At 38.5% G+C, this 13477-nt stretch overlaps 1 protein-coding gene across 25 annotated transcripts in view; it reads left to right on the top strand.

Moving 5' to 3' along the window:
* The window catches only part of ERC2 (ELKS/RAB6-interacting/CAST family member 2), a 951823-nt gene that overhangs the window by 512229 nt on the left and 426117 nt on the right, over nt 1-13477 (top strand). For all 25 annotated transcript variants that reach the window (XR_004272356.1, XR_004272355.1, XM_032289536.1 and 22 more), the window contains one exon: nt 2427-2562. Coding sequence is in view for 23 of the 25 variants with exons in the window: in XM_032289536.1 (XP_032145427.1) it covers nt 2427-2562 (136 nt within the window). In the remaining 2 variants the exon portion in view is untranslated. The remainder of the gene's footprint in view (nt 1-2426; nt 2563-13477) is intronic.

Genomic DNA, 13477 nt, shown 5'->3' with positions numbered 1-13477 from the left:
GTACTTCTGCAGGCAGGGGAAGATGTGGAAACTGATAGGTCACTTATAGATTTTATCCTTACAAATACTATAGTTGTTGCTAGCAAAAATTACTGTGGTCATTTTTTCACTGAGCATCTGTGGGGGCATTTTCTCTTCTCTTAATTCAGGAAGCTTTAAGGGACATGTGGTTTTGGAATTTGCTTTTTTGTTTGGGATTGAGAAAAATGTTGCAGTATCCCTGAAAATAAGGTCTCTGTGTTCAGACTGTTCCAAGAACTTTGCAGGAGTTCTTTCACTATGCAAAAGATGTTTGTAATAATAATCTGTATTTGTCACCCGTACTTGGGGCAGGGGGATATATATCAGTTTGTTCTATTTAACAGTGTAAAGTAATAAAATTATTTCTTTATAAAAATACCCACTAATTAAACTATCACACTAATCATACTGACCTCTCCATTACATTCTGTTACTGAGCTCTGCCCTTATTTCCTAAGGAACTGGAAAATGTGCCTGCCCTGGGTTGGTATGGGCTTTGGAAATATGGTCTCCTCATTCAATTAGAAAGCAAGAGGTCATTCTTACCATCTTTATAGTAACAACAAGATAATTTCCTCAAAGTGGATTAGTATGCAAGTTTGACTTGGTGGTTTCATGTGTATACATTGCTGTATCAGGTAAAAATGGGGAAATATCAGACAAAAATTATGTAATTTAAAGACTAAGAAGATGGTTATTCTATCATACTTTATATCCTCCTGTTAAGTACTACCAATAATATTTAAATCATGGCCTCATTATAAATATAAGAAACCAAAGTGTTCAGAATGTATATATATGCATATATATGTGTGTGTATGTGTATGTATATATAGTGTATGTGTGTGTGTGTTTTAGAGATGTGGCCTCGCTATGTTTCACAGGCTGGACTTTAACTCCTGGGCTCAAGTCCTCCTGCCTCATCCTCCTGAGTAGCTGGGACTACAGGCATGAGCCACTGCACCCTCGAACTATTTTATTAGCAGGGAGTATACTGTTAGTGCTAGATAATATGATTCGACTAAGTAAACAATGCTCTTGTGCCTCATTTGCTTGGAATGGGAGAGAGTAGGGGAGTACATAATTTATGAGGACTAGAAATAAAAGTTTCTTGCGGAGAGCAGTTTTCATTTTATTTTAATTGCTTCAATTTCATGTTTGCTGTTTATCATCTAGTTCTCATCTTGTTTACATTTTCAAAAGAGCAGTGATTCTCAGTATGTTTCTTACTGAGTCAGGGCTCAGTAACAGGGGCTAACCTGGCAATACTGTGGTGTGGGGGAAAGGGATCCAAAAGGACCCCAGATGATTCTGCTGCTCGTCCCTCCTCTTGTGGTCACTGCTCCCAAGCCCTCCGTACTGCCCTCCTATCTCCTTGTGTGTTGGATTAGGTTTATTATAGCTGCTATGGACATGGTTGCCTAAATCTGTGGAATGTTTTGCTAAATGCTTCTGGTGCAATAGTCCACATTAAGCTTGTAATTCCCATTGTTGTTTTCTTTAACCCATTCTTTATCCTTAGTCTTTTACTCACTTGATCACTTTATGATTTTGCACTTTGACATGCTGTAGGTTCATTAAGAACTTTTACTGCAAGCCGCAGAGCCTTATTTAACATTATGATTAGCCAAACTCTTATTGTGTTTGAGCTAAGTGATGACAATGTATTTGATTGGAGCCTCGTAATTGTTATTTTAAAATCAAAGTAATGGATTATGATCTCAGAAGAAGAATATGATCCAAAAGAATAATAATAATAATAATTAGAACAGCAACCACTTAGAAGAAAATTAATGCCCTATCATGGACCAGAGGCCCTATGTGCCTTGGCTCTGCCTACCTGTGCAGTCCCGTCTTCCACCCACATTCACCCTCTCCTGGATTAGCCTCACCGCAGCCTTCCAGTTTCTTCTTTCCTGCCTTGGGAATTAAACAAATTGTTCTCTCTGCCTGGGAGCTCCGCCACTGGTGTTTCTCTTGGTTAGCTCTCACTTTGCTAGGGAGGCTTCCTTTGGCCACAGCATATAAAGACATCTACTTCCACTCCACCACCTGTCCACACACGCATGTCACCGTCTCACAGCATGCTATTTGTTTCCTTCAATGTTAAGAAACCTAAGTTGTGTCTCCTTGGTACTTGTCCGTCTTGCCTACTGGCCTCTAAGCTCCATGAGGGTGAAGATTATACCTGTCTCATTCACCACTGCAGCCCGAGTGCCATCCTGAAACCTGGCATTAGGTGGATACTCAATACATATTTGTAATTGAATGAGTGGATTATTCAGAAGTATCTTTTTCCTGAGCACATATCCAGATATCCTATGTTAGTACTTCCTGAGTCTATTTGTGGTAACATATGATCTTCCAGTGGTTGAATTTAACCAAGCTGTGCTGACTTTTCTCAGGCATATGAAAGATCAGAATAAGAAGGTGGCCAACCTCAAGCACAATCAACAGTTGGAAAAGAAGAAGAATGCTCAGTTATTAGAAGAAGTCCGCAGGCGAGAAGATAGCATGGCTGACAACTCACAGCATTTGCAGGTAAGCACAGGCTTCTCTTCTTAATCCCTAAATAACTAGAGATGGACTTTCTCAGAAATGTTACCATTGTAGCCAGAAAATATGCACAGAAATGTGGACTTGCCTTTGCCCTGGGTCTAGAACTAACAGTGTATGCCCAAGGAACCCAGCAGGTCTTTCCCAGTGTGGGTCATCATTTTCAGAATTAAAAGCCAATTATGGTATAGCCTAGAAATACAGTGCAGAGTCTTTTGGTTCCTGTACCTCACCTTAAAAAGGCAAGGGCTGCATTTATATAGTTGGCAAGAAACTTAAAACACAGAAATGTCTTCCTTTACAATTTATATTTAAATTGTTTTGGAAATAGAAAAAGGCGAATGTGTGTGTATTATCACAGAAGGTATTTGGGTGAGGATACATGCAGCTGATCCCAGACAGTTTACAAATCCAGTTTGTTTTGTTCAAGACTGTGAGGCTCAGACACAGATCATTATTCTGTCTTCTCCGTGAATATAGTTATCTTTCAATGGACAGCTCTATCTTAGAAACAAACCAACTCACTGGAAACACCATTTTTTCCTCATTAACCTTCCTTATTTTTGGCGAAGGAGTGCTCCCCATGTACTTAATAAAACATTCAAGCTATAACAGGGCATTTGCTTTGAAGTTTCTTTATTTATTCCAGTGTGCCTTTAAACAGAGCAGTTCAAGCTGGCTGGAGTTCATGTTAAATTTTGGTTGTTAATTAGTGTTTTTCTCTAGTTATATATTAGGTTTCCTCCTTGGAGACAGGAAAAGTTAGATAATTTCAATATGTACTCATAATTCATCTTTTTAATTTGCCAAAAGAGAAATCAATAATTATCCCAGAGTAGGAAATACAGGGAAATACCTTGCATAAAGCATGGCACATAGAGACTAGTTAATATTTGGGGTTTTTTTTTTTTTCTCTCTCTCTCTGTCCTAGACATGTTTTCTGGTGTCACTGAAGCCCCTTGACACTGATGCTTGATTTGCAGTGTTCACTGAATTGTGAGACAATAGGAGGTGGGCCCAGAACTTAAAAGAGGACCTGACCCTAGGGCCCACCTTGCTATGGTGTGTTATTCTATAAAACAAGAATAATAATTGCATCTGCTCCAGAGTAGTCGTGGGAGTTAAAGAGTCAAGGCATATAAATAATTTAGAATTGTACTTGGCACAGACTATGCCCAAAATAAGTGTTCATGACTAACAGTTGTTATAATAACAAGGAAAAGGCAAATGAAACATTAAAAACGATCGATTTGTCTACTGTACGCAGAGGTATTGCTACAGTTCTAATCTGATATGCATTAAGCATCAAAGTTTTTGTCTTTTCTATATGTAGTAATTTTTTCTTTTCTAAGGACACATTTAGTTATGGAAATTAATGTCTTGTTTTGGCCCATGAACTTTTGTATAGCAGTATTTTCATAACGGGCCTTGATAACAACCTCACAGCCCTACTCATAAAAGATAGCATGGTCTGGAATTGCTTAGTTGCATTCCTGACCACCCCAAATAAAGGATAGCATTTGAAATGCAATAAAAAGTAATCACGATTAATTTTGATGAAAATGTCTCTGGTTAAGGTTAATAGAGAGTAAACCTCCCACTTTCCTGGATTGTTAAGCAGATGTGCTCAGATGTAGTAACTACTGCCTTCTGAAAACGAAACTTTCTGGAGGCACTTGATTTTTTTAATATTGCTGTTGTTTTGAGCATTTCCTCCTTATAAGTTAGCCTGTTAAGCCTTTTAAGTGTCAGTCAGCCAGGATTTGGCTTGTCTGGTTGGTGGTTGTGGCATTGGCACCTGCTAATTTTGATTTGTTTCACATTAGCATTGGGTAACAGTTGGATACACTGGCTTCATGATTTCAACCAACCCAATATGTGTTATATCCAGAAAAATATAATGTAGAGTATTGCCTACAATAATAATAGCTAGTAGATCAGGCTTCAAAGAAGAGCACCAAGAGATTCAGCTAGTTGGTATGAAAGTTGGAAACAAAGTTGAATGAAGATAGAGTGACTATGCTTTTTATTGTTCAAAACAAACACGAAAGGCAATAGACAAAACCTGTGTTACCTCAGTCAAACCTAGATATATAGTATAGTATGAAGCATTTTACAAGTCCAGTCTTCTTTATTTCTTGAGTTTATAGTTTTCCAACAGAAATTACAAACTCAAATGCCTTCAGGGTTTAGGCTTTCAACATAAGGAACAACCTTGTGTGTTGGAAAAATAATGATGTCTGGCTCTTTCTGCCTGTTTTTTTATTGCTTATTTTTGGTAGAGATGTGTTAGTTAGCAGTTGCCATACTAATGTTGTTCTGTGCAACAAATCACCCCAAAATGCAGCGGCTTTATAGTACCAATAGTTTATTCTTACAGATTTGCAGGTTGACTGACTGGCCCAACTGGCCTAGGGTGGGCTTGGCTGGAAACTTCTTCTACTTACTGCACGTCTGTGGTGGTGGCTAGAACAGCTCTGTTACACATGTGCATTCTGAGGGTCAGGCTGTAGAGGTGTCAGCAACCCAGGGAAAACTCTTCTAATGACAGTTGCTGAGGCACAAGAGAATAAGCAAGCATATGCAAGGCCTCATAAGGCCTAGTCTTGAGCTGGTATTGTGATTTTCACTCTTTGCATTTGCCAAAGCAAAGCACATGGCCAAAGTCACAGATTGGAAAAGTATACTCTACTCACAAAGACAACATTGTACAGGAGTAGATACAAGGAGAGGTGAAGAATTTAGGCCCATCACTCAGTCTATCAAAAGAGACAAGCCCTAGACAGATATTTCTCTATTATAAGAAAATTAGCATATGCATAATGAAAAATTTCAGCTGTGGGTGACCTTAGTGTGTGGATATAATTTAGGGTAGTGGGGAACTATAAGGAACTCAAGAACCCTTACTCATCTAAGGAAGTAGTGGCCACTAAGCTCTGGTTGAACATTGCTGTAAAGGTGGGCCTAGCATGGTGGGACTTATGATTATCCAAGATAATCCACAAAATGGGAATTTGTATGTGAAATCTACGTGTTTTAGAAAGTTAGTTGAATTTTTTAAACACTGTGGGATCCTGTAAAGCACACGTGCACATGAGTTGTCCATTGTGGCTTCTGCTGCATAGCCTGGTGCTCTGATCCCAGTGGGGTCTACATGGTATAAATAAAGTACCTAAGAGCACACCCTAGTTAGCTGAACTTGACCCATTGGAAAGAGGTGGCAGTTTAGTGTTTGTCCTGATTCCTCATTTTGTTTGCAGATACCTTGAATTATTGTTTCTCATAGAAATTACCCACAATCTACAGGAATAGGGAGTGTTCTTGATTTAGTTTCTCAAATCATTTTTTTGGAGCATTAACAAGGAGAACAGGAAGGGAAGGATACAGACCCATGGAGATGAACTGGCCAGTGTTCAAATGCTGGCGCTTGTTATTATTAGCTGAGGGCCTTGAGTACGGCAGAGAATCTCTCTGACCCTTACTTTCTTCATCTGTAAATGGGGATTGCAATATTTGCCTCCCTGGGTGGGTTAAACAAAATAAGGTTTATGAAAGAACCTAGCACAGTACCTGACATATGTGAACTTCAGTTACTGAAGTTTTCTCCCAGAGAGACTGATAATGAGCTTTTAATCATAGAAGACAGTGACCATTGGGAGTATCAACCTACAAATTCTTTGCAACTATTTTATACTGATGAATAATACAGATATAGAACTCACATCAGTAAATGAAAATTCCCAATAAAGCATTAAAAAACATTTTGGGCAATAAGGAGGAAAATTAAAACATTCTTCAAGTTAATGTTGAATTGTGTGTGAAAGGTGGATGTGAAAGATCGTGATTTTCTTGTATAATTCTTTAGAGCTTTTCCCCAGATCACAGATTATGGAGCATGATATTTATGTCTGACCTTGGGGCGTGGGGCTTCTGTGTGTCCCATCAGAGCCCACATGGAGGTTTTTCAACAAGGTGTCTTTCTGGGGATTCACACCAAATCATTGTTTATAGAATGGATTCCCCCTCCCCACTTTTTTTTTAAGCTCTAGCCATTTCTCGCTGAGTAAATATGCCAATTTGAAACCCCACTGGATATCCTTGTAGATTTTGGCTGCATTTTTCCATGTGTAGCTTATCGAGTTAATAAACTAACTTTCTAAAAAATGCACAAGCCAATGTTTTATGCTCCTTTTCTGTTATATGTCTGCAGAATTCTCTTCAATTTATTGCCTGAAAACTAAAGTCTGTTCTTGTGTGCTTCCGTTTCCAAATTATAGGTTACCAGGGAACTGTAAAGTCTCTTCTCTGCCCGTGGTTAAACCCAAGTGTGATCATTTTAAAAAGCAAATGAATGTTCTCATTTATTCTTGTCCTTTTAATACAGTTCTAAAAAAAAAGCCAGAAAGACAATTTTATTTTTTAATTTGTGCAACCCTGTGCAGCCAATATCTTTTTTCCAAGGGGACTTCCTTTACTTTGCTCCTCCAATTAGAGTTGGAATCAGCTAACAGAGGAAATGTAGCAAACAACATAAACCTCAAAAATGCATAGCTTTCAGCAAAACATATAGTTCATTATGGAGTTTCCAAGGTTTGCTAAGTTGTTTCTTTGCAGAAGGACGTGTATATCTTAAGCAGCATTTTTTTAAGCTTCATATCTATATGTTCATCTCTCCAAGTCACTAAGTTAAAATTCATTTCTTTTTCAATTCCCTGGGCTTAAAATTGTTACTCTAACTGTGATCTATGTTCATGTGTTATGGTACACTTACCTAAGTACTGCCATTAGAAGAAACCTGACCAGCAGAGTTAAGAGATTCATCATTGTCAAAATGAGTTTATTTAGTTGCTAGTTTTTCATGGCTGTTTGGTAGGCATGGTGTAGAGTGATTTAGGGAGGCTCCATTTCAGCCATCATTTTCAACATATGGAAAAGATGAGGAAGGTCATCCTAGCCTAGGTTTAAAAGACAATCCACATTTGTTTAAATTTTCATTAGAATTTAACTTCATGATTTGTTTTTAACGCTGTGAAGTGTTTATTTTTCATTTGTTTTGCAGTTTTCTGCTTTGATGGGTAGAGACTGGAAAGTCCCATTAAGTTATGGATATATCCTATCCCATTGTTGAAATGTGAACTGACCCTTATCTAATTTTTTCAGGCTCTGTTCATGGTTTCAGACGAAGAGAAATACTCAAGTATTTGTTAGTCTGCAGAGGGCAAGGAATGTTGATGAGTAGGACTGAGGGTCGGCACAGAAGTGCTTTCTTTCCTTGGGGATTTATTTTGACATTTGTTTTTCTTTCACACTATAATCCCCCACGAGCCAAAAAAACGACTTTTGTTGTAGCAGGTCCCTATAGGCAGTCTCAGAAAATCTTATTTGACAATCAGTTTCTGGTAGCCTTGAGTTGAAGTCATTACTCTTTGTAGTAACTCATAGACTGTCAGGGGTGACAAGACATCCTGTGCAATGTATTTGGGAGCTAACCATTTGTTAGAAATGTTCCAAGAAGCCAAGTGAAATCACGTAAATAAAACTGTTGTATGTGGAGTTTTTCTTCTTTCCTCCCAATAAAGTATGACTTGTTTTTCCAAATGTGCAGTAACTTGCATATTTCTTCTGAGAAACGTCGTCTTCTGCTTTTTCCTGGGGATTTCTGACCTAATCCTCCACTTCATATAGCCGTTCTATACAAACACAATATATTTCTATGGAAAAGAGAGGTTTACCCTTAATCAAGTGTTGCCTAATCTACCTATTAAATTACCCCCTGAAGACAAAGTCGAGTTCATTATTCTTTTCCAAAGGGTTTTCAGGTTTCACTCCATTAGTGGCTCTTCGACAGTCCTTGGCAAAGTGAAGGTTTGTTTGCTGAAGGCTGAAGATCCTGCTGAATGAAATGCAACATATTTCTCAAATGGAATCATTGTTATTATGGGAGTAGAGTTGGAAATGACAAACCTTGGGGTGGGGGGAGTTTGAAAAGTAAATCTTGCTTGAATGATATGGTAATCTCTTATTTATTTTGAGGGGGCTTTCTAAGGAAGCTCACACTATTTTTTAGATGTTATCATATTTTGTGCCTTTTGGTCCCTGAAATAGAAATCAATAAGGGAAAATCAATAAGTGTTCATCTTCTGGTGAGCTCCGGTGAGAACTAGAAGCAGATACGGATCGTTTCCTCAAAGAAATGCTATGCTCATTACTAGGGAGAGAGGAGGGCTGGGTTTGTAAAGTAGGCCTTGCCTCTGTTTACCCCTAACTCTGGTCTCTGGGCTTATATTGAGGTGAAACTTGTACTATAAACTGGAGACCCCATTTTTGCATGTTTATTAAAACCACTGCTGATGATTAGTTTAGTCAATAATGAAACAACAGCCCATGTAAGCTTTCTAAAATGCTTTCATGGGGTGATCTTCATGCTGGATCCTATTTTTGGCCTTGAGGATTGGTAGGACCAGTTTATCTTCGTTTTATAGATGAGGAAACTGAGACTCAGACAGTTACTCAGTGACTGGTCTGCAGTTGTGGGTCTCATTGAAGATAAAGCCTTAAGGAGGTACCAAAGCCTGAGAGTTCTTCCTGTGAAGATTAGACTAAGCCTCAGCTTTTGTACACTGAAAAAAAAAAATGCTTCCTCAGGCAAAAGATTCTGAACCAGAAATCATGCTTCAAAAGCCACTGGGAATTGAGACCTCTGAGGTGTGTGTTTGTGAGCATTTATATCTTCTTCTGTTCTATTTCACTCCATAGCATGTGCAGTATCATTTTCAAAGTAGATACGGTGAAGGTATTGCTGAAGAGCCCACACATTGAAAGCACAGGGACAGGGAGAGGAAAAAAATTCTGACAACTCACCTTCTTACTTTTTCCAAGGTAGAATTTATGTAATAACTCGCACACCAGACTTGTGTAATCTCTGGGAGCAATCATGTTCAACATGCATCAAAAGGGGCAGTCCAGTTAAACCAGCTTTCCTTGGCCATGGTAATTACCTCGGGTTTACCCTGAGTTATCACTACCAGAGGTTACTTGGAGGTGGAGGGCACCTGCAAATCACAGTGCATGACATGCTGACATCAGTAACCTCTTTCCAACAGCTCAAATAGATGCTGGTATTTTAGCACATCACTGCCCAAGTCAGAGACCTGGGCATGGTTAACTTCTAAAAATGTTAACTTTGACTTATGGCTTGTCCAAAGCTTTGCCAAGCTATATATTCAAACACTCCAAATTAAGGAAATGACAATCAATGACATAGGCAATGATTTAGATAGAAGTCTTGCAAAAGGAAAATACAACTATTAAATCTGTTCCTGTTCACTTAATCGTCTCTCCTGTAATACACATTTGGGAAGTTGGTAACTTGAATTTATGACGCTTTTAATTTCTTTTCTGCTATTACGCTTTCCCTCTACATCTTATTTATGTTACCTGGAAAAGGCCCTACAAGGTTTAAGCACTAGTAAGTTTTTCTTACTAGAAAGACTCTTAGACTTCATTGAATACAAGCTCCTTGTTTTACTGATGAAGGAAGTAGGGCCCAGTAAAGGCAAATGCCCTGCCTATGATCCCAGAGGGAATAATTGGCAGAGGGAAGACCAGATACCAGGCCTTCTGCATCCTTGTCCAGTGCCATTTGTGCAGCCCACTGGTTCCATAAGGTATGACTACCTTCAGTAGGATTTGAATGGTTAAAATCTTCAAGCCTATAGCTGAGGCCTGTGCCCCTTAGCATTGGATATTAGACTGAGCATCTAAAACGACATAAAATTAGTTACTTATTGGGAATAAACTAAGCTTTATGCATATTTTATAACAGGATATTCTATCATTTCCTGTGCTTCTCTTATGTCTTTAAAACTAAAGTAACTAAAGAAATAGTAAATTGATGATGGAGAAAATTGCTGTGAGAACAGACTACAGAGTTTAGGACTCTTTAGATGATACATAAAAATTAGTTTAAGTTATTTATATCTGCCACTTTTCTCTATCCATAAAAGGATGTCACTCATAAAGAGAGTCAGGAAGTCTCTTGTAATGGAAAACAAGTGTGGATTGCTTAGAAAATTCAACCAAAAGAATGATAGCTGCTTTTTATTGAGCAATGAAGGAGGCCAAGGATAATATCTTTGGTTGTGTTTCCTGGGAAATTGAGACTCTGAGATGAACATGCAAGAAGTTTATTGAGGGTGCTCTTAGGAAGGGAGGGAAGCAGAATTAGGCCCAGGGAAAAGTCAGACTGTAATGCAGTTGCAGCAAAGGCCTTAGCAGTCTCTATCAGTTGCTCTGGAGCTGGGATAGCCATTTGGAGGGTCATTGACCCTAATCGAGTCAATGGAGGTAGGCAACGCCACGGGAAGGGTGTAATCTTAGCTAAGACAGCTCTCAGGGAAAGCACATCCCTGGCATTTGGAGACTGAGGGTCTTGGTTCTGAAGGGGCATCATGGCAGTGCCCCTACATCTACAGCAAAGACGTGATGTGTCTGTTGTACGCTTTTCATTGACACCCATGGCAGATACACGCAACTGATCCCAAGACAAGTCTTACCCCCCAGCTTCATAATCCTTTCCAATATAAGCAGCCATTAAAAAGCAATCGTAGTTGCCCAAGTTACTGTGTATACACAGTGAATTGTTTAATTGTCCCAACAAACTAATGAGGATGTTACTATCTTTGAAACCATTTTACAGATGAGAAGATTGAGACTTGGTAATATTAAACAAGAGAAAGAGCCGATCTTGTTTCTCAGGTCTCAGTCATAAACTGGACATTTTTCTCTCTCCTGAGTGGAACTGTTTCTTTGCATGCATTTTATTGGCCACAGTAACTGTAGCAACAGTAAAGATGCTGGTCAGGCCCCTCCAAAAACAGATAGAAAAATTAAGTGGCATAAACTTGGTTAAGGAGCCTTTGCATTGATTTTATGGAAAGAGGTTAAGCTTTCATTTAAGTAGTGAGGTAGACTTAAATGCTTCTTAAAGGTGTATAAGACTCTGCCTTCAGTTCATCAAGCAGCCCTAACAATGTTTTTTGAGGACTTTTTATGTGCTAGACACTGTGCAATCTATTGAGATGTAACAAAAAGTAAGACAAAATTCCTTACATTTGAATATTTCGAGATCTTTTCTTCTGACTAAAGGTGTCCTTTCCCCAGCATGTGATTTGCAGTAGCTTCTGAAAATAAACTAGAACATGAATTACTGAGCTGCTGCCTGCCTTGAGGCGCAAGAGCATTTGAAAGAGGTAACAATGGAGTTGTGGCTGCAGCTGGAGCCTTGGCTCTCATGAGCCAGAACAGAAGCTTCTGGAAGGCCCTTTGGACCTTAGGTCATCCATGGGGCTCTGAGCTTCTGAGTGGGTGAGAGATAAATGTATCAAGTAGGAAGTGAGGGGATCTGGCTTTTAGTCTAAGCTCAAATGATTTTTTTTTCTCTATGCCTCAGTTTTCTACTGAAAACAGTTTTCTTTTCTACAAAAGAGAGGCTTGTATTGAAATAAGGCCCTTCTAACTCTGAAATCCTAGAGTCTGGGGATTAATTGAAGGGTGCACATAGGTGGTGATTTAAAAGCTCCTTCCAAGGGGGCAGCTCATGGGCCAACTGGAGAACTGCTGCCAAAATAGAGCATGCAGGTCAGGACCAGGGTTGCCCTCCTGTTGGGAATGGAGGGAAGTCAGTCTTCTTGGCTCCATCCTGGTAACATAGAATACCTGGCTTTAAATGTAAGTCACTCTAAGGACTCTCTCTGTTTTCAATCTGGAGTGCAGGGTCTGCCATTTGGAGGCTTTCATAGTGTGCACTACTACATATTGTTTTCTTTAGAGCAACTGGTTATAATAATAAATTCTCCACTTGCTGCTTGTTTGGGGTAAGATAGGTTAGAACTCTGACAGTCTGAATACAGATATGCAGTGCAGGAATGTCTCAGAATTGAGCCACCTGGCTTACAGGCATTTCTCAAGGGAAGGAGCTATGTGGCTTTTAAATGTAATTGTTTGTGAAGTAGATTATTGTTTTAATAAGCTACTATGTCAGTAGGGGTTATTTTTCTCCTATTTTCAGGTCATAGTGAACTGTGGGAAAATGGAAAAGGACTAATTTGACTAAAAGAGGGTTGATGTTATTTAGATTCACATTTCCCAAAACATGTTTATCAGAGTGATAGTTCTGTGGGATACCATAAGGAAAAGGGGTTTCATTTGTCAAATGCCTCTAGAAAACAATACATACTCTTTTACTTCAAGAGTACTGTGCATATTAACATGTTAAAGGCTCTGAGAAGTCCTGCAGTCAAAATAAATGTTTGATGTTCTTCAGTCCAAAATTTCTCTAAATCACTTGACAAAAAAAGTCTTTTTCTTTACCCCAGAACATTTATTAACATTGCAAAATATTAGCATTTTATAGAACTTGGGCAAATGCTGATTTAGACAATTCTTACTGATGGTAACTGACATATACAATTACTTCTTTGATTAGAGTTTGAGGTTGGACAAATTCTGCAGTGATACTTTATAAAGTATAACATTGTCTTTGCTGAATCAAAATTTGCCTGTATTGCCTCTGCTACTTGATTGAAAATAGCTCTGTTATAGTGATTGACCAAGAAAATTATACTTCTGATGTACTTTAAAAAAATTGTACCTCATTAATAAAGTTGATATGAAGCAAACTGAAAAAATGTTTATGAAAGGTACAGTAATATTTTCATCTATTATTTCTTCATTCCAGAATCCATATTGATTTCTAATTACAAGCTCACATTATGCTGTGCTCCAAATCTGAATTTGGCAAATTAAAAAAATTGATAAATGTTTTGGGGAAGATGTGGAAACTATTCCAGGTTTAAAATATAAAATTGAAATATTTAAAGTATCCATTGTTAATTGTCAC

Source organism: Sapajus apella, unplaced genomic scaffold, assembly GCF_009761245.1.
Source record: "Sapajus apella isolate SASKATOON/1434 unplaced genomic scaffold, GSC_monkey_1.0 scaffold23, whole genome shotgun sequence".
In the NCBI taxonomy this organism is placed as follows: Eukaryota; Metazoa; Chordata; class Mammalia; order Primates; family Cebidae; genus Sapajus; species Sapajus apella.
Note: the sequence above shows the minus strand (reverse complement) of the source record. Positions and strands in the feature narration are given on the sequence as shown.